We start from the raw sequence: 26,716 nt of genomic DNA, 5'->3' as shown, positions 1-26,716 counted from the left end.
TTTGATGCTCTGTGTGTGCAAAAGAAGCGAAGGAGACAAACACACAAAGCGTTTCTCCAGATGCAGGAGAGACAGTCAAGATGTTTGCCTTGGGATATTATCTGCACCGTGTCTGACAAGCAGCGTTTGAGTGATGTGGAAAGATGTGTTTGGAGCTTCAGGAGCTGCTGCTGTTTGCCGGCAGACAAAAGATGTTGAACATGCTGGACTCGTTCCTCAGAGGCCTTTTTTTTTATTAATGAATGCGTATAGGCTACAAGAGGTTTAGGTTGTATATGGGCTGTTTGGAGGTTCATATAGTTACTATTTTATTTGTGTTATTTTACTTATCTCCCTATTTCAGTGTCCTAATGTTTGTTATCTAGCCATCTTCGTTCCTTCCTTATTTCCTTCCTTCGTTCCTTCCCTTCACTGCACACACAGACAGGTGATTGAACAGTGATGGCGCCCTCTTCAGGTGCAAGTTAGGTCATAATACATTAACCCTCTTTGTTGACTATGACTTTGAACATGCTGGAAGTGGTAAGCCTTTCCTTTTGCCACAAATGGGCAAAGGAAATATCTCTTGTTTTATGTCTGCTATGCATAAACAAATATGTAATCATTTAGTTTGTTTAAAGGGTAATTCATAGACACTGAAATGTTATCCTACATAGTGATGTTACTCATGTTTGGGGTCACTTGCATCCCATTTAACCCCCTCCATTAAACCTCTTAAAAATCCAGACAGAGAAATCCAAATTTGGGAGGTTTAGGTGGTAGAGCTGCATAAAAACTGTCAACACCATATAGTGTAATAATATAAGCGACAATGAAAATTCATTGTATATAAATAAAGTGTAATTTAGCAGACGTTTAAAACATGTCATCTGTTCAAGGTTGCATTTTTATGCAAATCTCATAAAATCTTTTAATTTATTTTTTTGAGCTGTTACAGAGGAGCTTGGGTCTCCAGGACACAAATCACAGATCAAAAGGGTTAATGGATGGATGGGAATTTTGACATGTAAATTCCTCCCTTTTCTAATGATGTTGCAAAAAAACGAAATCTAGAGAAGACATTCGTTGTGTGTTCCCCTGTGTGTTACATTGTCTCAGAGGGGGAGAACTTGGAAACCTCTCGTGAGGGAACATTTCTTCCTCATTGCTTAGTTTGTGCTCATTTTGCACAGGAAGGATAACTTGGACCACATGCTTGTTCCAATTAAGACACTCGCTGTGGGAATTCAGGAGCTGCACCACAAGTCATGGAAAAGCTAAAAACTGAAAAAAACTCTTGCATAAAGGACCACTTTTATAATGTACTTGGCTGCATATTGAACATTTAAAGTAAAGGGTTGTTTTGTGCTAAATGGATTTTCAACCTTTTTGTGGTTAATAAAAAAAAAGTCATTATAATCCAATCATGGGGGCAAACAATATTCTGTGAACTTCTGAAAGCACACCAGTCCGGCTAAAATAAAAAAAAAAGATCAATAAATAGCAATTACTACAATTACTTTGTCAGTAATTAGTCATTCCCTTGATTATCTCCACTGGCCACTAAAAAAAAAATCAGAGTGGCAACTGCCAACTGCTAACAAATTGGCTCTGGTGGGGATTTTGTTTCAGCACAAAGTGAATGCAACTGCTGCTTTGTGCCATATCCAGTAAAGTGTCAGTGATGACACTGACCTGAAGAGGAACACTTCAGTTTGTCTTTTTTTCGTCCTTTTTTTTTTTTTTTAGCCATACAAGGTAAACAAAGCCAACCATTTAGAGAAAGCGCCTTATAACGGCAGAACTTGCCTAATAATCACATCGAGTTTTCTTCAGTATCAAAGTAACCCGGTGATAGTTGTCTGTGCATCAATGGGTACAAATACCAACAGGAACTGCTAATAGCTAATTTGGCACACTTTTAATGGTGCCAAAATGTAAACAAATATCAGCAAAAATGAAAAAATGAGGATCAAGTTGAGTTTACTGACTCCATGGCAACAGTATACTTCCTGTTTGTATTCCCCATGGCCCCCAAATACTGTAAAAGAATAAAAACACATAAATATGTATTGTTTACATACAAAATGTATATTTTTTAGCACTATTAAACCCACTAACATGGTTCTTATATTCCTGGAACAATGAAGCTCTTCTCTATCTATTGATACACATTGCCCAGTGTTGAAAACCTGTGGACATTTTAAAACTGAACCTCTTGTCGACGTAATGTGTTGTCAATATAATAATCCTGAAGGCTCTTAATGCAGTTATTGGTCTGAGCACTTGAGGATGAGGCATTTAGGGATGTGTGAAAACTCCTTGCCCAAATTTCAGAAGTAGGCCTAGATGAAGCGACTGAGTGAGTCACATGCTTTTTCTTTCACTTCCCTCCAAAATAGCTCTGCTCGACGCTGTTAAGATCATAACACTCAAATTCATATCTGCTGACAGCGCCTTTCATTGATAGTGTCACATGCACGTTCTCAAATAAATCTTGATTCACCTTCTGCGTGATCCGATCAACACAAATCTCTTGTGCACCCAAAGGGACGTATATCAAACTTGTGTACAGCAAACACATACATTCCAACCCAGATGGACATAAAAATATACTGCTTAGTGATGTATTTCCCTCATAAAAAGGAGATTGTTGTTGACAAATGCAGCACGGACATTTAAACTATAAAGAATCTTTCAATCAGACCACGCAGTCCAGTATCAGGATGAAATAGGATTTAGTGCTGAAGCACATGCGCTTCTACTCCCCTTTATTTTCTCTCTCTCTTTGCAACTCTTTCCATGCACTTTAATCATCACTCGAGACTCAGCGGCCACAACTCCCCATGCAGTCTGCTGCTCTAATCACCTTGTTCCACAACTCCAGCAAAAAAAAAGCCCAGCTAGTCCTACCACTCTTAAAGTCTCTCTCTTTATCCACTTTTTTTCTTAAAGCATCATCTTTCTCTCTAAACTGTCTTTAAGCCTTTCTTTCTCTGCCTTCTTCCCTGTGTGACGTAAAGCAGGGTCAGTCACAGACGCTGTGAACTTTTGATTGGCTGGAGACCACGCCGCACTCGGTCTCCCTCTCCCCAGGGTGACCTTAAAGAGCATCAAAACGTCTGCGATGAAGTTAGTGAAATGAGATGGGAGCGACATCAAGGGTCTTAGATCTGACGGGTGCTGGCAAGTGTACATTTTCCAAAGAGTGCTAATATGTAGATTTGGTTCCCACTTGTTGAGTTGCAGAGCAGCATGTCACCGCAGCATTTATGACGCTTGGCTACTTAATGAACAGAGAACAGAGTAAAGTCATAAACTGAAACCACCGAGGAGAACAAGCTCAGCTCTGTTTCTGTCTTTCCATTATAGCCTTGCCGATTATTAGCTTTTCCACTTCACAATATACCAAGACCTGAAAGCACACAATCATTAAGCTTGTGGAAGAAAAGGTCAACTTTCTTCTCTTAATGGTCCATTTTCTTCTACTTTTTCAGGCTTTAAACTTCGCTGTCACTTCAGCATCATATCCACCCAATCATTTCATCTGTGATACATCAACCAATTAGTTGTTAAACGCTGTTCCTAATGCCCTTTAAAGCTGCTATATTTACTTATTTCTCCTAACATTAAACCCCAGCATCTAGACTTTGGGAGATGTTGCTATGTCAATATGTTGCATTACATCGCCAACTGATTTCTCTTCATTTAACTGCTTTAAACCTTAACAGAACACTTCCAAGTCAAACAGAAAGGTGTGTGGACAATAACAAGCTCCCTATAGAGGAGGGCTTAGGTTAATACACGTTTAGCACTGTAAAGATAGGTCTGGCAATGCGAGACTAACAAACGATGGACACCATGACTGCTATAGCAACATAAATAGGAGATAGGAGCAATGCACCAAGCTGTCATTTCAGCAACACCATGCCACCTCTAGCAGCTCTGAAAAAAGCCTCACACGTGAAAACTACTGATCTTTGACGTTCGGGCTCTGATGTATTTATGTAAAATGTGGTTAATTTAATCAAATATAGTATATTATGTATTATTATTATTATTATTTTGGATCTGAATATTTTTCTATGTGAGTAAGAGACGCCTGGTTGACTGGAACGATGGCCGACTACACAGTGTAATTGCAGGGGGGAGGGGGATAATTTGTGTTTATTTTAATTTAATTTTTTTTTTATATATATATATATATATATATATATATATATCAAATGCTCATGAGTAATTCATTCCAGTCCATGGAAGAACAAATCATTCTCTAAAGCCTTTGATTGTATATCTCATGAAGCAATAATAATAATAAACTTAAGAATCTTATTAATTCAGCAATGTTTGATGATAATTGAATCTGTACATTACAGGTCATTTAGCTGACGCTTTTATCCAAAGCGACTTACAATTGCTATATATGTCAGAGGTTGCACGCCTCTGGAGCAACTAGGGGTTAAGTGTCTTGCTCAGGGACACATTGGTTGATGTATTGCAGTGGGAATTGAACCCAGATCTCCCGCACCAAAGGCATGTGTCATATCAACTGCCCCATCATCACCCAATCTGTAATGAGGGAATTGTCTAATTGGTTGTAGAAAGTCCATAAAACATCCTTTACAATTTCTTTCAAGTAATGAAGCTTTGCTGTACAACACAGGAGGCAGTTAAGATTTAGATAAAACGCTTTTACAGCCCGAAAACCACAAGAGAACCAATCAGACGGCGCTCAGCGGCGCCTCCTCTCCTCAGCCTCCACAAGAAGCCGAGACCTGCAGCGATTTTCTGAAGAACGGTCAGAGGACGGCCCCCTGGGCTGATCGCCATCCACTCTCACTGACTACAGAGAGAAGAAACAGACATTTTCCTCTGCACTCAGCCAGAGAGGATGGGAGAACCAATTCAGAGCTATCATTACAAAGAAATGGGGTGAATTCTACCTTGACCTGACTGGGCTGGTTGAAAAACCTCAGTCCCCAGCTGCAGGAGGAGGAAATTGGGACTGAATGCTATAATAGCACGTGGACAGCTCATGGTGGGCGAGGACTCAGGTGAGCAGTTATGTAAATGAAGAATCAACTGTTATTTTGACAGAAGGAGTCCTTAAAGGCTGTCATTGCTGAGTGTTACACATTACAGGAACCTTTCCGAGTGGCACACAAACAAAAAGTGACCTTTAGATGGGTTCTGTGATTAACAAAATGTGACAACAATAGCTCCGGTGAGAAAAGCTGACTAACGCTGCCTTTACCAACAAGGACAAAGGCTGGCAGCGTGTAGCAGCTCTCCTGTGTGCTATTCAACAGCATGAATAACGAAGCTACCAGAAAAAAATGTTCGGAACAAAAAACACTGATAGCTGCACATTCTGAGTCAGCAGGCCATCGTGTGAGAGGGTGGCATTGTTTGTGTGGCGGCATGTTAGTGGAAAAGGTTTTTGTGACGGCTATTGATTGTTGTGTTATGTCAAATGTCACTGGGTTGAGAAACAAATATTGATGTAGAGGTTGTGAGAAGGCTGAGCTGGTGTTTTTGATGTTTCACAGAGGGAGACAAAAAGGTGCCCTTCATAGGATTGTTGGATTTGCAATAGTTAATAATGGTAACAATTCTAAAACTTATACAAGTACACAAATAGGAAAAAGACTGACCCAAACTTGTAGACAAAAATCTGAATTTGTATAATTTTTCCATAATCAGTCAACCTATCCCTTAAATAAACAATATTTGAAGAGATATTCTTATTTTATTTGCCTGATCAATTAGCTGAATGGGTTGTTATGGGGGCTAAATTCAATACTGCTTTACGAAGGCAGAGAGCGCCAATTACAGAAGCAATCCAACTAGCTATATCTGCTTCTTTAATGTTAGCGTAGCTGTCTATTTGTCACTCTCTGTGACAACTTTACATGCCGTTTTCATTACATTACAATATACAGCTATGGCATAATGTTTGTTTATATGGTAAAACGGATGCCAACAAGTCAGATTCCAGTCTAAACTCTAAACTTCTGAGCAATTGTGTACTTTCTGTTCTTTGGCTTTGTAGGGCAGAATAGTGTCAGAGAAAAATGCAGTGAGCCGATATAAGTGAGGGCACAAACAATAAAACAACAGAGCAGCTCAAAGGCTGAAATTGATCCTGTGGTCCTTTGATAAATCTGACCCAGAATCCCTCCTACAGACTCAGCAAAGACTCCACAGTGATGGAGAACGAGACTAAACAGTAATGACACTGGAGATTGTGTTCATCCACGGTCTGAAAATTAAAGATTCAGAACTTGAACTTGACGCAATATAAAGGAATGGGTGTTTGGATGGGTTTTAGACTAAGTGCAGTTCTCTCAGAGCACTCACACGCAGATTTACCTGACATTTATTATAAATGGGATGGAGACTCCAACTCACTATAAAACCCACAAGTACCACCATATTAAAAAACAGGCCAAAGAAAGAAAACAACTATTTTTGTTCCCCTATATGCCAAGCTTTTGATATTGGTAAATATGTAATCCCATAAGCCTTGTTCATAGCAGACCTTTTGAGTTAAAGTATCATAATAGAGGTGTTGCTAACATTAACAATGGGTCCATTCTAGTTTATCCATGATTAATTTTATTATTGACATGTATGCTTCTAGTACGGTGACAAAATGTGTTCTTTGAAAATGGCTCATTGGATAATTAAGTGTCTCATCAATTGTAGCAGAACCGGTTTTTGCAAGTCAGTACTATTTTATTAATATTGGAAAAAAAGTGGACAAATAGACAGTTAAACAAGTGCAAGAAAGATCTAATAATGGGCATTGCAACGTTGGGCTCATCAGTAGGGGATACAATGCTAATCACATCAAGTTTTTATTTAGTTTCATTAAAATTCAGTACATGTAGTCTAATATATCAGTGTAATATGTTAACAAAGCAACAATGTGACCCTTTCTTTCCTTCTTAATTCAGCAGTGCAACTGTGACACACCAGATTGCAAAATGTCTTAAAAATCCAAATCCGGAGCAACGGAAGATGATAATGAAGATGATGATTTAAGACATTATTTATGCAACATTGGATATCATTGTTTTGCCTAACATGATTTAAAAGAAATAGTTTTTCTTTTAGGAAATGCTTTTACAGAATTTGCTTTTGCCCAAGAGTTAGATGAGAGCTTTAGAGGTTCTGGTAAGTTTTTTTTCCTTTAGACAGAGCCAGGCTGGCTGTTTACCCGTTTATGCTAAGCTAACTGGCTGCTAGCTGTTTAACAACATATTTAATGGATTATCAATCTTCTCATGTAAATCTGGGAAAGAAAACAATTAAGCATATTTCACAAAATGTTTAACAATTTCTTCAACTGAATTTTAACCTGAAATATTAGCAGTACTTATTGAGGCTCAAAGGAAGCTTCCTACACAAACTGATGGTCTATTTAATATATCTCACTATACAGAACATGGACTCTTCTTGTAAATCATCATGTTAACTGTCAAATATGAGAAGGTCATTTATGATGGCCTCTTTGATGAGACACAGCTGAGAAGAGCCATGACTGAACACTTGTCAAATTAATAACAGACTGGTTGAACCGTGCAGTGTTTATGATCTATCTGTTCAGCGCTGGTTGATAACGGAGAGTTTGAGAGTCAGTTCACACCACATACAATGCAGGGCGCTGACTTGTAACGGATTTTAATTTGCAAATAAAACAGGGGCAAACTATTTTATTTGCACTTGTGGGGATTAAAAAGGATCACTAACAAAGTCAGTTCTATGTCACTGGATGTTTTCTGCTTTTTTTTTTTTTTTTGCAACACTGGTTGTATTTAGTTTACAAAATGGCAAAAACCTATTTTTTGGGGATTTGATCTAATGCTCATTTTGACAGGTTTACTGCTGCTTCCAGTCTTTATGTTAGGCTAAACTAGTCTGGATCAACAGAAGTATATTTCCAGGATAATTACTTGCAGTGGCGCTGGATGTCCGTTGCCTTCTGTTCCCTGTGTGTTGCGTTCAACAACAAACTCAAAGCTAGTAAGCTACATGCTGAAAATGGCAGGTTTTGAAGAAAATTTGGATCATGCAACAAGGCAGGCCAGCTTGATTGTTTCATGGGAATGATTGTAAAGATTTACAAAGAATTTGCTTACGGCATTTACGATCTAACTGGGACGTTTTGGGATTAGTGGGCATTGCTATGGAGAAAATACACACGGCGATAGACTGGTAACAGCAAATTACATTTAACCACTTATCCAGCTAGTTTAATTAGCTCATGTTACTAATTTAATATTTTATGTGGCGTTTTTCATTCGCGGGTTCAAGTTCCTTCTCAAGACTATTTTGCAGAGCCACCGTTGCTGTGTTGCAAACATAGCGCTGCCCAAGACGATTGCGATTGGTTTAAAGAAAGTGTTTTTCACATTATTCATTTGATTATTAATAATGCAGCTGTAAATCACAACAGCAGTGTATCAAAATTGACATTCAAATACTTTCCTGGAAAATATCCAAATTTTCTTTCATTATTTGCATTGTTTCCCCGCCACTTGATACCTCAGCAGGTTTAGACAAACTCATCAAGTATGTGCACACACTGATGGACCCAGATCGACTGCTGTGTCAAAATGTAAAGTCCATTGTTTTTATGCTTCAGAGCTTTTGTAGTCAGCGCTATTAGCATCAGGGGGGTGATTATACAGTGGGTTGGCGAAGGACAGCTTGGCATCTTTCCGGGTTAAAGACTGCTGCGGACACAAAGAGACATGTATCACGTCACTGACTTCTGCACAGATAACTAGGGTAAAGCCCCAAAGGCTGAGCGGAGGCACCTTACCTCCACCTCCCTCCTCCAGGGGTAGACACTGATGGTAAGGCCCCTACCATCAATCCTGCTGGGGTTAAGTCTGGGACAACAGCCTGGTCTTTCATGCAGGCACGGGGGCTGATTGAAAGACAATGATGTACACTGGTTTAAAATGAGATGAGCCTTAATGTGTGAGAGCGCACAAAATGCAGGCACAATTAAAATCAAATTGACCTGCTATGCATCCATAATTACACATCTAACTGCCATAAAACATGTCATCATCTTCCAGAGGTGGAATAATCACACAGTGTTTCTACTGCTCAGTTAAACAAGTGCTGAACAGGATCTGTCTGTGTTTTAGAGATACAGTACCACCTTTTTCACAAATGTTTAGACTGAATCAGAAAGCTTTTAATTAAACTGGTTATTTTTGGTGTAAAGCTTGTGGTGTTGCATTTACTCACATTATATGGTTCAGTTATTGTGTCTACCTGCTGTATATGCACTATAGTGTGTATATAAATCACACACAGAAGCACAAATGTCCACATAAACCACAAAATCGATAATCCTGAATCAAAAATGTTACCTAGCAGAAAGGCTCAGCAACCTTTTAACCTCCTCAAATGTTAGATCCACTTATTGAATTAATGTAGGGCGGATGGTGGAAAAATGAGATTTGTATAGCTGAGAAACCTAATTTTGCCCAAACAGAATTTGCTGATGATTGATTGGAAATTTCTGTGCGCTAACCTCTGCTCTCCAGTCAGAGGCTGGGTTATCCATCACACCGTAGTCCATTGGGTCGGGCTTTCTGTAGAACCAGCAAAAAAATGCACTCATCATCATCATCATTATCCCCAGCCAAAATGACTCATTATTGTATTCAGAACTCACATTAGGTAGTGTTTTTTCTTGTATACAGCCAGAGTGCAGACAGCGATTCCGGCTACAAGCAGCAGCAGTCCGATGGCGATGCCAACATACACAGTGTCTACAAGAGGGAGGTACATTTAATTATTGCATAGCAAACGTTTAATGAACTGAAGAGACATTAACAGGTTATGCAAGGATACAGTAAATAAATTCATGTGAGACAGTTTAATAGAGCAGGGAAATGTGTTTCTTTACTACCCAGCTGTGTGTCCTCTGGTTTGGGTGTCGAGGTAGAAAGAGATGGTTTCTCCCTCACGTGGCAACGGTTGCCTGTCCATCCTGGACAACACCTGTGATCAGGTACCAAAAAATCTTACAAAGTTATGACGTTGATGCTGGGGCAACATGCTGCATGGTCGCATGGAGCAAAATATCCAATCAATTAAACCAAGTATTTTTTATAGAAGTCTTTTTTTAAAGTAGGTTTGGTCAAGTTTGCATACTACCAATTTGGGTGGCAGAGGCTGGCAATGGACCTAGTAGCTGGTAGTTTATTAGCTGGTTGGACTAAAAATCAGCCTCACACCAATTTGTAATCCTATTTGTGAATGGATTTTCCTCCCAACATAAATATTTGGTTATGTATATACACACACAGGGTGCGACTTTTTTTTGATAACTCTGCAAACCCTTGGTGTTCTCTCAATGAGCTTCATGAGGTAGTCACCTGAAATGGTTTTCACTTCACAGGTGTGCTTTGTCAGGGTTAATTAGTGGAATTTGTTCCCTTATTAATAAAAAAGCAAAGGGTGGCTACTTTGAAGAATCTAAAATATAAGACATGTTTTCAGTTATTTCACACTTTTTTGTTAACTACATAATTCCATATGTGTTCATTCATAGTTGTGATGCCTTCAGTGATAATCTATAATGTAAATAGTCATGAAAATAAAAAGGAAACGCATTGAATGATAAGGTGTGTCCAAACTTTTGGCCTGTACTGTAATATATATTGTTTATCCAAATCACAAGTTCTATCTTTTCAATAAATAATGTATGACAATAAGAAACATATAGATAGCCTAATAAAGCAAAACGGAAATAGGTAGGACATAACCCCTGTACACATACAGACTGATTATCTCACACCAATTAAAAAAAAACATAACCAACATCACTATATTGACAAATGGTGCAAGATTTATCTGCAGGACATCCAGCATGGAAAAACACACTAACTGCAAATAGTTTGGCCCTGGTCTGGTGAGCTGCATCTCTGAGAAAGAAAGCAAGTTCCTCTTCTCCCAAATGAAGACTTTACTCCAAGTCAACATCTGTTCAGTATCAGCTTGATTTCTGCGCAACATTGAACTTCTAATGTGAAACACACAGCTTTCAGCGAAAGCAGACTGTCATTATCATTCAGAGGGGTTCAGGGTACATGACGGTCTGGCCATGGCAGTGGGACGTCCCTGGCCTGGTTCCCGGGTGGATCCTGCTCAGCAGAGAGGAGGAACGTGATTCAAATACTGAGCCAAAGGTGCCCTCCAATGCAGGCCCCGGGTTCTGCTACAGCAGCAGGGCTGTTATCAATGCTGGAACAGCTACAGACGCTCTATACCACACTGTGCAGTGAATGACGGCGGTAAAGTCCTGTTACATAATGAGAGGAGGCAGTGGTGGCGGCGCTGCTTTAGGGAATGTTGGACAGGAGAATGAATAAGAAGGGGAATCAAACACAAGGAAGCAGAATGAGAGAGTGAGCGAGAGGCAGCATCTCTGCCACAAACAGCAGTGAAGTATTCTCTTGTTGCAGAAACAACTTTTTAAAGTAAAGCTGAAATCACATTTCGTCATCCTTTTTGCTGTCAAAAACAATGTCAGTGTCTGGAGGGGAATGTCTGTGTTTGATTGCTAACAGCTGACAGGCTGCGCTCCGGTACCGGCGGCAGGGTAAACAGACCTGTGGCCTATAACCCATTGACAGACAGTTGTTGTTTGCAGTAATATTGAAGAATAAGGACTACAACACCATCTAAATGGACCCAAGTAATTTTTGCAGGTACATTTATGTGCTGTGTGCTACAGTTGAGCAGCTAACTGGCTATTTTGCCGACGTTAGCAGTGCACTTTTCCCCGCATCTTAGCTTGTTGAAGCAAAGTGGAGGAAATCAAAAAGATGACGTGTTGATTGACTATATTAAAACAAGTTCTCTACGTAGACAGAACATTAACAGTATTTGCCAAATTAATGCAAAGATAGAAGAAGAAGAACCAAAAAATGTGGATTTCTCCCTTTTGGGTAATTTTCTCAGATGAGCACAGGACTTAATCCACAGATATTCACAGATGTATGATGATATAGATAGAACAATAGATAGATGCCGTAGCAGATAAAAAAATAGCATGCAATTCAATTTCAGATAGTCCTAACAGTGTTCTCTTGTTCCAGCATTTAGCATTTTCAGTAATATGACACACTGATTGCATTGCGGACACATCCAGTCTGTGGCAAAAGCATCCTTCTGACATAAAGATGGAAAAATGTGAATCTCTCAGAGACCATTCAGTGGTGCATAATGATGTTAGCAGATCCAGCAGCAAGACTCACAATTGCATTTTAACTTTTATAATGAAATATCTCATTGCAGGCATTCCAAGCTGCTGATGCAGACAACTAGAGCTTACAAAAAAAAAACTCCAACAGCGCGATTGCAGTGTCTGTCTGGATTTTTCTGTGGTCTACCCACTAAGACCATTGGTAGCAGGGGCCATGTTTAAATATTGACCAGGAGAATCCATCAGTGATTCCCAGGAAACACTGTGCTAGTAGATAAATGAAGGCAGAACCACCCAGGTTAAGCTGTAGGGGATAAGCTGATTCCCACATGCTTTGTGAAGCGTGTTTTCCAAGGAAATAAACAAGACTAATGGGATTTCCATCTTTTAAGTTTCACTTAGAGAGATAAAGGATGGGAGGAGGATTGGGAAGAACAGACATGATACTTGTCTTTGTGCATGTTTACCAGTGTGACAGAGTGTGCTGTGTGCTTATAAATGTGTGAGGGTGAAGTTCAACTTACATGCAAACAGGCCCGTATTTCTCCACAACGCATGAGCCATGATCCAGGCAATACAGCGGAGGGCAATCTGAAAATGACACAAAAGAAACTGACCACCACTGCTGAATATCAAATAATGAATAACATAAAAAAAATTCTCAAGCATGTTGCTGCTCAGAACATGAAATCCGTGATTTATGTTGTTGGGGGGAAACGGTGCACTGTTGAGCATCATCTGTTAACCTCTGCAGAGAGTGTCAGCATGTACATAAAAAGTTTTTTTTCTTCCCTCCTGTGCATCTGATGACGAATACTCCTCCCTGCACAGGTTGTGTGAGCATCATCATAGAATAGAATAGAATAGAATAGATCTTTATTGTACGGTGGCCGACAGGGGCAAACACACTGCAACTTAATGAAACACACGCAAATAGACAAAACACAAGCAAATTAAGAAAACATCTTCATTAATTTGACAACACATGCGCAGCATTTAGTAAACGCGCTGCAAATACCCACACACAACCAAATTTCACAAATGCGCTGCAAATACAGAAACGATGCAAAAAGAAAAGCACACAATCCCGAAAACAAATGCAACAAAAAAACGCTGCATCCAGATTACACAGCGGAAGTTCTCCAGGCCTCTAGGGCTAGCGCTAAGCGAAACTTTCGACCCCACTGAGAGAAAGAGAGAGAGAGAGAGAAAGAGAGAGAGAGAGAGAGAGAGAGAGAGAGAGAGAGAGAGAGAGAGAGAGAGAGCCGGGGCATGTTCAATCTCAGAATGGTGTGCACCGTTGTGAAACAGTGTGCAACTGCTTTGAGATCATAGACTGTAAATATGAAGTCTATGTTTGAGATATGTTTTCTCTCGTTTGGTGGGTGTGTCTCTAGTTTATTGGCTCAAGTCACAGGTGATACTCAGTCAGCAGAGACGTGTCTGTAAACTCGTGGTAATAAAAAGGCAGAGCGCTCTCTCCCCAAGGGTTCAAAATCAAGATTTTTGGGTTCTGAGCTTATTTTTTTTGCATTGTTTCTGTATTTGCAGCGCGTTTCCTAAACACTGCGCATGTGTTGTTAAATTAATGAAGGGGTTTTCTTAATTTGCTTGTGCAAAACACAGTTTAGCAGCTCTCAGGGCTGCCGGTTAAATATTTTCATGGTTGAAAGCCTTAAGTCCTGTTCAGCCTTGATGAAGTAGGTTTGGCTTGGCACTGAATGCTGGCTAAATATGAGGTTTGGCCCTTTTCCTAAAAAACGCAGCAAGTCAGAGGTTTTAATGGATTTTGCCAGCTCTCTGTAACCGTTGAGGTGTGCTTTGAAGACTAAGCAGACAGCCTTGAAAATGTCTGGGGATTCATTGCTAAGGCTGGAAATGAACAGACACAATAGAAGTTTTGGCAACACTTGTCAAAACTGACTAGTGACTCATGAGGTTTTGATATAGCTAAAATAAGAAAGGTATAAATGAAATAGCAAAATCAATGCATTTTAAACCACCACCTTTGACTCTTTTCCTGCTTCCAACATCAGCTACATGATTGCTTACTTTTATTCACTTTCCTGGAGCACAAGCGGATAGCTGAAAGGAACCTCGCGACTGTTGGAATAAGGTTGGCGAAAAAAAAGGCGCTACGCTTTTCCGTGTCTATATCTATATACTAAGAGGAAACTCAACAAAAAGCCATTTGCCAACACTAAATAGCAAACAAAAGCCAGACACTATATATTATTAAGTTGCTGTGAGCTGTAGCCTACATTCAACACTTACTGTATATCCATAGCCAGAACATAAAGTAATCTCAGAGATTATTCCTTCACAGCGCTGTGCAATGTGAGAAAATCTCAGAGCTGAACCGGGCAGACACAGCACTTTTCATCAGACTCACCCCGGGTTAATTAAGTCCACTGCTAACTAATAACAATACTTTTGCCAAAATACCCCCGCGAATCAAATCCCATACTTCCCAGTTAACTGTCAAGCCACTAAACCTGCATGGAAATTAACACCTCTGCTAAAATGTTAAATTTGTTAGCGATCATATGACAAGAGACAACACCGCCCCCCGGCCATGAGGCTAATGTCTGATTACTCCACATTTATATTGTGATATTTTGTGATTACATTATGAATCTGCAACGTTCTCTGTCAGGTAAATCAGTAAGGTAGTAGTAGGGTATACAGGGGAGTTGCATATGAAGTGGTTTGGGGTCCTTCTGTAAGTAATTTTGGGGTACAATTTGATATTGATGAATTCTACATGCAGCAATACCACAGGCCAAGCAATCGGTCTGTTCCAAACAGGTACATTTTCAACGGCACTGCACTAGTATAATCAATTGTAAAACTCCCAGCTGGATATTAAGCTACATCTCTAAAGTGCCTCTAGTGACATGTCTGAGAATCATAAAATGGACCATGGTTAATAGAAAAAAGCTTGAAAGGGGAAGGTGTATAAAAACATGTTACCATGGCAGCTGGACTCATCAGAGTGAAAAGGCAGACAGTCTGCAGAGTGATCACAACGCTTCTGAAGTGGGATACAAACAGGCAAAGTTTCACACACCAGTTCTCCCAGCTCACACTGCAGCAGACCTGGTGGAAAAAATGAGAGGCAGAAACAGGAAAATTGGTCAAATATGTAGAGGGGTGTTTGGGAGATGTATTCACAGATCACTGTATGCATACCACAAATGGTACTTAAAACTGACCCTTTGATCCTTTACAAACAAAGAGTGTACTTTTTACATTTCCTGGGTTCACATGCTGAAAATTACTCATCTCACAAAAAGTTCAGAGCACTTTTACTTCCTAGCTAGAAAAATTGTCCTCATGCCAGGCAACATAAACCTGCTGCTATTTACCCATGAAGCGATGACATGAAATGGATTTATTTATAGAGCACATTGAAAAACAACAAATGCTAAACAAAAGTGCTTGAAATTAATGTATTTAAAAAATTTAAATAAATGTATGTAACACACAATATATGTAGTCATTGTGAAAATTGCTGAGACACGTTTGCTTTTTACTCAGCACTACATGGGTTTGGCACCAGTCAAAAACTTGACAAAGACACACAAATATACATACGGCAGCTGTACTCATCCTCTCCATCAGGGCAGTCTGGGACACCGTCACAGCGCAGTATGGAGGGGATGCATACATCATTCAAACACTGGTAATGTCCAATGGGACAGCGGCCCTGAGGCGGAAGAGTACCAGGTTCCACAGTGGGACAAAACTCTTCATCGGACTGGTCAGCACAGTCCATCTCTCCGTCACACCTCCAACTCTCCGGGATACACTGATAAGAGTACGTACACTGGTACTGGTCCACACCACAGGTCAGAGGCCGGGGAGTTACTGGTCCTGAGGGGACATATCACAGGGAGGATACATGCACGTAATTACACATACGTGCAGAGAGCTTAACACACCCTAAATCCCCTTTCATCATTTTTAGTTCACACACAACAGTGAGAAACCTCAGAGAAATTCACAAAGAATGGCTTGAAGCCGCTGATAGCACCATGAATTGCCCACCGCTATGTCCCCCGTGTCAGGGTCCGCTTCACAAAAGATATTGCACTCACAGCTCAAACACGCCCATAACGTTTTGCAGCTGAGTGCAATCTGCCTCTTTTTTGCCTCTGATTGCAATTATCCAAATATAAATCTTGCCTTTTCAGACTGCGAGCTACAATCCAGGTTAACAGATAAAAACCTTATGTGGGTTGTCTGTCCGTGCTGTTTCTGTTTTCAAAACGCACACCTTCAGACTGTAAAAGAAGATGGCATGATTTGAAGTGGAGATTACCCCTTATAAATGTGCTTCAGTTACCACTAACTCCCTGAAGACGCTTATTTCAATAACTGCGTGTGGCTATTAGCGCAGATCTTTGCCATTTGGACTGTTTTTGCAACAAGACTCATTTGCATAGAAAGGGGCCAATTTTGCACCAAATGTATGCACATTACCTAATTCAAATATGTGCAAATAGCACAGGTGCACCAGGACAGTATTTGCTGGGCAGCACAGTTAGGGGTCCATTTCACCCCTTGCATGTGCTTGCCTGTGAGCGAACAAAACCGGGGCTAGATAATGGTCTTCTTCAGAAAGTCAGCCGAAGAAGCAGTTCAGGGGTGAAAGGAGAACGGCTGGGTAGGAGTGATGAAACAACAAATTATAAATGGAATTGTTTTGCCCCCCCGATTGCACTCTGTGCCATCCCTTGACGCTGACCCAGTCTTCACAGTGGATTTATATGGACCTACAGGGCAACAGGCTCCATTAATTCACTACACTCACCCCGAGGGTACACACAATTTATATGCAAACGGAGCAGAGGAGCATGGATGTTAGCGGTCAGAAAATGTAGAAAAAGAGGAAATGGGATAAGGTGAAAATGATAGGAAATTGCATGAAAAATGAGAACAGTGCTGAAAGGACAGGACATAAAGAAAAAACTAAAAACAAATGGAAGAACAAAGAGAGACCCAAAAATAAATAAATAAAAACTTTACCTTGTACCATACACTCTGCAGTGTAGGAGATGTCATCCAAGGCAATGTCTGTCCACATGTCTCCACCCGCCTCTGCCTGGAAGGTCACTCTGAAAGGTGCTGGGTTGGAAAGGATGACATTAGCGTATGTCCACTGGTTACCGTGGTTTCCAGTGGCTGCCCACATCAGCAGACTGGTGCCACTGGGTCCAACAGTGTAGACCTGGTGAGGTGAAAAAAGAAACTTGGACATTATAGGCGACAAGGAATGACATTGAAGATTGACATGTTTTGTCAATAAAATTTTAATTAAAATACATTTTGGTCTTAATTAATATCTACTTTCAGGTAAAGCTTGATTTTTGATTAGATACATTCAAATCTACAAGGTCTCTAAGTGAACTATAAAGCTTTTAATTTCACAATTTATAATACATGGCTTTTTGAAGTTGGATTTGTGTAATATGTATTTCCACATGTGAGTATAAGTGAACAGTATGTAATGATTTAAGAAATTATTAAATCCTTTATACAGTATTACAATTGACTTAAGCATTTATTCTTTGGTTTGGTTTATTTATGGATATAGAAAGACAACAAGGGGATCCAAGGGATAACATGTAAAAGCGTGTAAGAGAACAGGACATACAACACATGCAAACAAATACAGTCCTAAGGTTAAAACAATAAAAAAATAACACTACACATCAAAAAAACAGCTAAAACACCATGACCTACCAAACAATAAATTTCCCTGTCCCCAATATAGATTTTATTTCCCCCTAATTATCTATTTTATTCCATAAGTAGGCCCTAACTTTATGTCTAAAATCCCTTTTCGTTACTGCCATTTTGATATGAAGTGGAAGACTATTCCATAAAATAATTCCTGTATAAAAAAAGGATTTTCTGGCTTCACTATTCACACAAGGCACCTTACATGGACGGACACTGGCCCTAGTCTCATGTGCATGTTGAGTATGTACCATTAAAATCTGAAATCCCAAATACTTTGGGGCTACACCATTAATAATACTGTACATATAATTGAGTTTAGGTTGTTCAACCCTAAGCTTAACCGGCAGGAACTCAACCCTCTTAAACTCATTTCTTCCCACATGATACCTAGAAGGTTTAGACAGTATAAAACAGATCATATTATTTTGCATGATCTGCATCTTGTTTTTCATTTTCATCGTTGCTGAGCATGCATAGTCAAAATGGCATTGAATGAGTGCTGAGACGAGGAGTTTTTTTATTTTGGAGTCAAACTGTTTTGTATTACGGTATAAAAATTTCACTTTGCAGGCACTTTTATTCAGTAATTTCTCTGCAATGGAATATCCTGACAATGTTTGGTCCAATATAATACCTAGATAAATAACAGAATTCTTTGCTTCAATTTCATTGTCGTTACATATAACTTTTAATGCAGATGCCTTTTGTAACTTATGTTTGGTACCAAATAGGATGCACTCAGATTTCCCTAAGTGCAATGAAAGTCTGTTGTCGATCAGCCACTCTCTTACATTTTGCAGCTCACCACTAAGAGTATGTGATGACACATCTTGATAAAGGGAGTTCAGGAAGGATACCCCATACTTTCCAGCTCCTGTTGGTAAATGTGAAGCCAAGTTGGATGCAACAGTAGTAAAGAACATATTGAAATGATTTGATATCACTTTTTTATCAAAGCAAATATCATTATTAATGTCAATCCCAGTGTTACAGCTGTTACCAATTATTTTCCCTGCACCTAACTCTTTAAGAATTTTCCATAATGTCTTTGGTTGGTGAATATTCTCTGTCACTGCTTCCGCATAGTATTCAGTTTTAGCCTTCTGTATATGATATCTTGCTTGGTTTCGGTTATACACATATTTATCAAAATCAGGTTGCATATTTGACTTCTTATACTTCCTGAAATAGTGGTCTCTCTGTCTAATTAAATCGATAATTTCAGTAGTCATCCATTTGGCCCTCTTCTGTTTCGCTCTAATTTCTCTCATTGGTGCAACCATATCCAATACTATTAAGAACTTCTCCTTAATCAATTCCCATGCCCGATCGGCATCATTACTGTTAATAACTGTACTCCAATCCTGTTCAGCCAGTTTACCCTCCAATAGCTCCTTAGAATATCGTCTTGTATATCTTATTTTTAAGGAATGATGAGACCCTGATCCTATTTTAATTTTTGAAATTTTGCGATTACAAAAAAAACTTTATGATCACTGATTCCAATATCCAAAACCCCAGAGCAGCTGATAATGTTTCTATCAGTAACCAACACCAGATCCAGAATAGATTTAGAATACCCATCTACTCTGGTTGGCTCCATTATAAGTTGCTCCAGACCAAGCACTTTACAGTAATGTAAAAACTTTACCAACAGCCCATTTTTTGTGGACATAAGCAAATTTGTATTAAAATCACCTAAAACAATACATTCTCTCTCCATTAACACATTACTGTCAATACATACTGATTCTAATAATTCATAAAAATCATTTTGTTTGGGGGGTCTTTAACACACGCCTACAACAATAGGCTTTGTTTTAGGTAGTCGAATTTCAACCCAGGCAGCTTCCAGTGTCTCTATCTGTATTTCCGGGCATGGGATAAAAGATAAATCAGTCCTAATAAACAGACATACCCCTCCTCCATTTCTATTGCGGTCTCGCCGCTAAAAGTATAAGCCTGGCAATTCAACTTCCTTATCCTCAATGGAGCTATCCAACCAACTGTTGCGTTATGGGAGCACATTTCCATAACGCAACAGGCATTACACACCAGCTGAATGTTTGCCTGAGCTTTTACAGCCAAGGTGTATGTTTTACGATCTATGTTTGCACATTTTATGTGAACAAACTCGACGCACAAATCACAAGCAATTGCATTTGCATTCGCTCTCACAGTCTTTCCACAGTTCGGGCGTGGACACTTAGGTGTTTTACAGGTGGGTGGCCCAGGACATGGGTGAACATCTCCGCACAGAAGCAAACTCTCTTTAAAAACAGGAGCGTAAAGTGTATCCTTCTTTCCCCAATAATACTCCTCCTGTTGCATTTGGCATTACGTTGTTTATGGAATGGTCGGATTAATTTGTTAAACAGTTCATGGTGTCCAAAAGATATTTGACTGGAATGTTTCTTTCCTGCATTCCCAGCCGATTCAACAGCCCAACCTACTTCCGTGGCTTTTTTGGCCACAAATAAGTTATACAGTCCCATGATTTGACAACTAGTCAGCAGGAACAACATAACAAATTTTCTATTTCACTGTTTCAACTTTACCGGGCAGTCAAGAACTTTAAAACTTTACCGAGAGCTGCGTGCTGACGGACCTGTTACAGCGTGCGTGATGTATAAAGAATAATTAATGTTAAACACTGCACATGAAAGGAGAATACTGGTGCTATTTTAAGTTAGAGCACTTTTGTGAATATCTAGTGTACAGCTACATGTAGTTTTTGGCATTTTCCATACCCAATTAATATTTTTAACATTTGCTTATTGTTTGTTGTCATGAAATTAACCCAAACGAAGACAACGAAAAAAGACATGAAAAGATGGGTATGATAATCAAGTTTGTGAGGTGGCATGCTTTGATGGATTATTTTCTTGCATGGGGCTTTCATTTCTTCTTCCTGTGGGCATCGGGTGATTGACAGTAAGCAGAGTGTCATGCAGTGAGAGGCGCAGTAAAATAGCGAAGACATTTCTGTCAAAACCAAAGTAGGCCTTCAGGTTGACTGTGACAGATCATTACAGCAAATGACAATTAATGAAAAAAAAAAAAAATACTTGTTTGAAAGCTAGATGCCTGACACAAACAAACACAAAATGGCTTTGAATTATTTATGGAAATGTGGCTCAGATTAAATCACCTTCAGCGTTCCCATCTTGTCAGAGCCGTGCATAAAGAACCAGAAGCGCAGGTGACACAGGCCGATACTGGTCGAAAATGGACTCTTGGTCGTCACCTTGGCAACGTCGCCCTCCCTCTGAGTGGCTGAGTGTATGTAAAGGAAGTTCCCCCCACCACCTTTGGAAATAAATAAATTGCAGAACACTTCACATTTATAGTACATTTATGTAAAATGTAAGTAATATTTCAGTGTGATGAAGCGGCAACCATTCAATTCCAGCTTTACTGCAGGCAAGAAATCCAATAACGTTCTCCTGTTGGTTCCAATATGCATATTATTTGGACAGAAGAAAGCATTTGTGGGGTCGTGAAATGTCGCTTGCAGCCAAAAGCTGCAGAGAGCTTCTTCAGCTCAGCTAGGCTCGAAGAAGAAACAGCATCTGTGTGAGGCCAGAACAAAGTGGGAGTTTTCCACATGAGTTAAAGGGGATTTAAGCCCAGCAAAATCCACAGCGCACAGCAAACCCTGCTCCCACCCACAGCACTGGATTCTTGTCCTCTGACTCAAAAAATTAAAAACAGAGTCTGTGCATATATTCAGATAAAAGAACTGCTGTGTGGACCCATGTTGCAACTAAGTGATGTCATGTGCACCTCTTGTCCTTCCGCTCTCTTATGAGCATGTGTGTGTTACAGATGGCCAGTTTATTGATCCACTCTGTAGTGAGATCATAAGTTCACCCTGTGACACAGTGCCCGGTGTTGAGATTCATCTCTAACATCAATAAACTGTGGTGTGGACTCAGCAACTCACCCACAGCCAATACAAGGAGGCATTAAAGCGGTTAACAATGAAAAAAACATCACCAGTTACAAATACATCGGAGGATATAACTTAGATGATACATGATACATCTCCCAGTACAATTAAACAACAGTTATGAACATTGATTAATAGCCACGTATACTACTTAACCCACTTTAAATTGTTAATGGATTCAGGTGACTTCTGCTTTACTTTGTCTTTTGCTTCTTTTTCTCTCTGAAGTAAAGCAAACTGTACACTACCACATCGTTTCCCCCAAACTAACTCATGATAAACAAAACTGTAATAAGATTTTTCATTATTTTCATGCTGTTATCTTTTACTTATCAAGGACGCCTCTCAACCCCAAGAGTCATTTTCAGAAACCCTACTGTATAAACAAGCCACATTAACAAAAAGAACAAATACTGACAGCCAAGGCACAAAACGATAATAATGCAAATTAAGTCACATGGAAATGAAGGTAAACATGGCCTTGTATAGATGAGTGTAAGTGTAACCTTAGCACCAACGAAGCAAACATCATATTTTGATTCAACAGCATGACTGTACACAAGATAAACAACAAGTCCAACGCTGTTAAGCTCAGTTTGACTCAGGCTGACATTGATCAGGATGTGTTATTAACCCTGCCTTCACATGCCTGTTGGAAGCTCCTATTTCCTAGCTGTCAGGTTGTAATTACAAAAGACGCTGCACCGAGCAGCCTGAGAGCTGAAAACAAGGAGGATGTGAGGAGGAAGCAGAAGTTGTTTGTTTTTAATTTATTTTTGACAGCATTAATAATCTTTTAATAAAAAACAAGACAGAAAGCAACATAAACAAGACCCTAAAGTTGTGTGATGGCAAGTGCTCATTCTGTCATGAAAAACTCACAAACTTGCATATACACTCACCTAAAGGACTATTAGGAACACCATACTAATACCATGTTTGATCGTATCCTATCAATATGGCCCAACATTTCTAAAGAATGCTTCCAGTACCTTGTTGAATCAATGACACAAAGAATTAAGGCAGTTCTGGAGGCGAAAGGGATCCCCCACACCATTACACCACCAGCCTGCCCAGTGGTAACAAGGCATGACGGATCCATGTTCTCATTCTGTTTATGTCAAATTCTGACTCTACCATCTGACTGTCTCAACAGAAATCGAGACTCATCAGACCAGGCAACATGTTTCCAGTCTTCAACTGTCCAATTTTGGTGAGCTTGTGCAAATTGTAGCCTTTTTTTCCTATTTTTAGTGGAGATGAGTGGTACCCTGTGGAGTCTTTTGCTGGTGTAGCCAATCCGCCTCAACGTTGTGCGTGTTGTAGCTTAAATGCTTTATGGCATACCTCGGTTGTAACGAGTGGTTATTTGAGTCAAAGTTGATCTTCTATCAGCTTGAATCACTCGGCCCATTCTCCTCTGACCTCTAGCATCAACAAGGCATTTTCCCCCACAGGACTGCAGCATACTGGATGTTTTTCCTTTTTCAGACCATTCTTTGTAAACCCTAGAAATGGTTGTGCGTGACAATCCCAGTAACTGAGCAGATTATGAAATACTCAGACCAGCCCGTCTGGCACCAACAACCATGCCACGCTCAAAGTTTCTTAGATGACCTTTCTTTCCCATTCTGACATTCAGTTTGGAGTTCAGGATATTGTCTAGACCTGGACCACACCGCTAAATGCATTGAAGCAGCTGCCATGTGATTGGTTGATTAGATAATTGCATTAACGAGAAATTTAACAGGTGTTCCTAATAATCCTTTAGGTGAGTGTATACTGCAGTCAATATTGGTTTCTTTTAGCCATGACTGCAGTCGTTCCAAAACCTTAACCACGTGGTTATTACTGTAACCATAAAGACGAATGTCCCGTAACCTTAACAAAATAGTCAAGATAACCCAAGCCACAGTTTTTCCTAACCAAGTTGCGTATGTGCCTAGATCTAACCAAACCTTAACAATGATGGCCTAAGATCACAAAATGCCGTCCTGTTAATAGGAGCATTAATATGAAAATACTAATATTGTCTCTCTGGAGGGAATGGACAAAGGGCCTATTTTGATGGCGTATTTTAATGTTTTGATGTTTAGCTGAATGGGTACTGACCAGGACTGTGGTCAGCACAAGGTCCAGTTCCTAGTGTCTCACTCCGATGACCGATCCTCCAATCAAAGTCATCATCAGCGTCCTGAGAAAACTGGCAGGAATCTTCCCACTGGTTCTCATCCATGTTGAAATTACAAGCACCCGGCAAGCTGACTATGTGTGCTACAAGAGAGAGAAAGATGGAAGGAATGAGTGAGAAGTCTGGGTCGAAAGTTGTTTTTCTGCTCTAAAGTAAGATGGATTCACTCTCAATTTCAAAGAAACCCATTTCCACTCACCGCAGTCTATCTCATCTGATTCATCAGCACAGTCAGCCTTGTTGTCGCACACCAGGTGGGACTCAATGCAGTGGCCACTGTGACACACAAAGTCTGTGACTGCAGGGCAACTGTGCGGCTCCACAACATCTAAAAAACACACACAGACAAACAAAGAATTATTATTCATATTTATATTCAACATCAGTTAATCTTATTTAATCTTTTTTAGGACTGACCCACTAGACAGGAAACTTATCTCCCCTTTTCCATTCAGATGAATCAAATCTAGCATCAGGTAAAATAATTCGATGAACAACTGTGTCCCATTAAAAACTTCCTGTTCTTTGCACCAAAGGAAACAAGCGACGGAGGAGACAGTAAACAAAAGCAGGCAAAAGCCTGTCAGACAAATCCAAGTATCCTGCCTCCAGCTCAGCCTTGTTTGAGACAGAACATGGAGGAAGGAAAAGAGATCAGAGCAGAGACAGCACGCATATAACTACATTTCAGTATGTGGATGTTAAACTTTAAAGGGCTGAGACATTAAATGATGACAGTTAATATTAGAGATGTTCCGATACAGATACCAGTAGGGCTGCACAATTAATCGCAATTTTATCAGAATCGCATTATGGACTACTGCAATATTCAAATCGCAGGGAGGGGGCTATATTTGTTAAAGGCAAAATATGTGTCATATCATTCTGAATGAAGTATTGTGGTGCTGCAGAGATGTCCTAGTCTACAAATCCTATCCTACAGACTAAAGAAAACATCTTCACACTATCATCGTTTACTTTTTTAAAATATTTTTCAAGGAAAATTAGAATAATTAAAGAAAAATCAATATCTTTACCATATCGCAATCGCAATATCAGTCGAAATAATCGCAATTAGATATTTTCGTCATATCGTGCAGCCGTAGATACCAGTATCGGGAAAAGCCTCCGATACCACCTAAAATCCTGGTATCGGTATCAGAAAATACTGGAGTTCATGCACCAATCCGATACCACGTAGTTTAGCCCTGAAGAAAACCTACCTGAAAGTATATGTTCTTTCTGTAATGACTGACTGTCAAACTGGATAATAAAAGAAAGGGGTTCTACGGGGTTCATTGTTTGTTTTTTTACATGTTTCACAAAAACCCTGAGCATCAACAAAATATATATATATATATATATATATATATATATATATATATATATATATATATATATATATATATATATATATATATATATATATATATATATATATATATATATATATATATATATATATATAAAAATCATATCGCATCCATACAGGGATAGTGTAATACAGCTGTTAACACATAATAAAATATATCAGATCAGTACTCAGTATCGGCCGATATGCAAGTTCAGGTTTCGGAATCGGTATCAGGAAGCAAAAAATGGTATTGGACTATCTCTAGTTAATACCATCATAGAATAAACTACAAATCCATACAAGCATTTAAAGTTGATGGACGTTGTTTGTAAGTGGCAGTTTGGTCCTTGCACATCTCTCAGTCAGTTTTGATCTATGTCTTAGTTTGTCCATCTGTAGGCCAGTGTTTTGCTCTCTGTGTCACTGTGTTTGTATTTGTGTTTTGCAGAGGGCCTTGGCAGAAACACCCCACATGGTGTCCAGCCTGGTTTCAGGTCCTGCTTAATGTGTAACATCTGTCTCGCACGTAAACATCAAACCGCGTCTGTCAGCAATGGTCATCCCACAATAAAATCTCTCTCTCTAAGACACACCAACTCTTATTTTCTTTCTCTGTTCATACACTGAGTGTGCCAGTGGCATCACAATTTCATACCATATTTTATGAAACTATGAAACATGATATTTATATCTCCCTTGCGAAGATTATTGTCCTATTAAACAAGGACAGAAGATAGCAAGGGAGAATGTAATTTAGTCCACATTATGTAATATTGCCAAAAACTTTTTTTTAAATTTCAGATTAGATTTCTTATTCAGCTAAACCACCTGAATAAGTAATTGTAAAAGTAAGTGTAAATTTTTTTTCCCATCAATAGTTAGTGGACTTTAGACATTTTATTCAGTCAATTTGTCAGTCAATTCTCGGGTAATTCAGTAATCTTCAAAGTGTAAAGATATCCTCATGGCTTTTAGGCAAAGTTAGATATGTGCTGGTATGAAAAGCTGACTGACAATAAATGAGTAAACAAGTCTTAAGCATGAATATTTTTTCTCAAACTATCTAAAGTTCAGTAAAATTTAAGTTTTATTTTTAGAGAAGCCAGAAGTTAGATTTGTATTGCCACTCTGCACAAAGCGACCTTAATATGTGTGCAGAGACTTCACCAGGTGGTGAGATTTTTGGCTTTACACAAACTTTCCACTCCAGTGCTCCATTTTGGGACAATGAAATTTCAAGACATTTCTCATGTC

The 26,716-nt window shown here is 39.4% G+C and overlaps 1 protein-coding gene across 1 annotated transcript in view; it reads right to left on the bottom strand.

Annotated features, from left to right (window-relative positions):
* Positions 1-8,167: 8,167 nt before the first annotated feature.
* malrd1 (MAM and LDL receptor class A domain containing 1) overlaps positions 8,168-26,716 on the bottom strand; it is a 52,736-nt gene continuing 34,187 nt past the window's right edge. Inside the window, exons 19-30 of the mRNA XM_028569986.1 lie at positions 24,308-24,436; positions 24,030-24,191; positions 21,117-21,274; positions 17,249-17,450; positions 15,815-16,093; positions 15,191-15,316; positions 12,742-12,808; positions 9,917-10,008; positions 9,680-9,776; positions 9,536-9,596; positions 8,810-8,917; positions 8,168-8,717 (exon numbers count right to left, since the gene is read on the bottom strand). Of these exons, the coding sequence (XP_028425787.1) occupies positions 8,619-8,717; positions 8,810-8,917; positions 9,536-9,596; positions 9,680-9,776; positions 9,917-10,008; positions 12,742-12,808; positions 15,191-15,316; positions 15,815-16,093; positions 17,249-17,450; positions 21,117-21,274; positions 24,030-24,191; positions 24,308-24,436 (1,580 nt within the window). The 3' untranslated portion in view covers positions 8,168-8,618. The remainder of the gene's footprint in view (positions 8,718-8,809; positions 8,918-9,535; positions 9,597-9,679; positions 9,777-9,916; positions 10,009-12,741; positions 12,809-15,190; positions 15,317-15,814; positions 16,094-17,248; positions 17,451-21,116; positions 21,275-24,029; positions 24,192-24,307; positions 24,437-26,716) is intronic.

This window comes from Perca flavescens, chromosome 22 (assembly GCF_004354835.1).
Source record: "Perca flavescens isolate YP-PL-M2 chromosome 22, PFLA_1.0, whole genome shotgun sequence".
NCBI lineage: Eukaryota > Metazoa > Chordata > Actinopteri > Perciformes > Percidae > Perca > Perca flavescens.
Note: the sequence above shows the minus strand (reverse complement) of the source record. Positions and strands in the feature narration are given on the sequence as shown.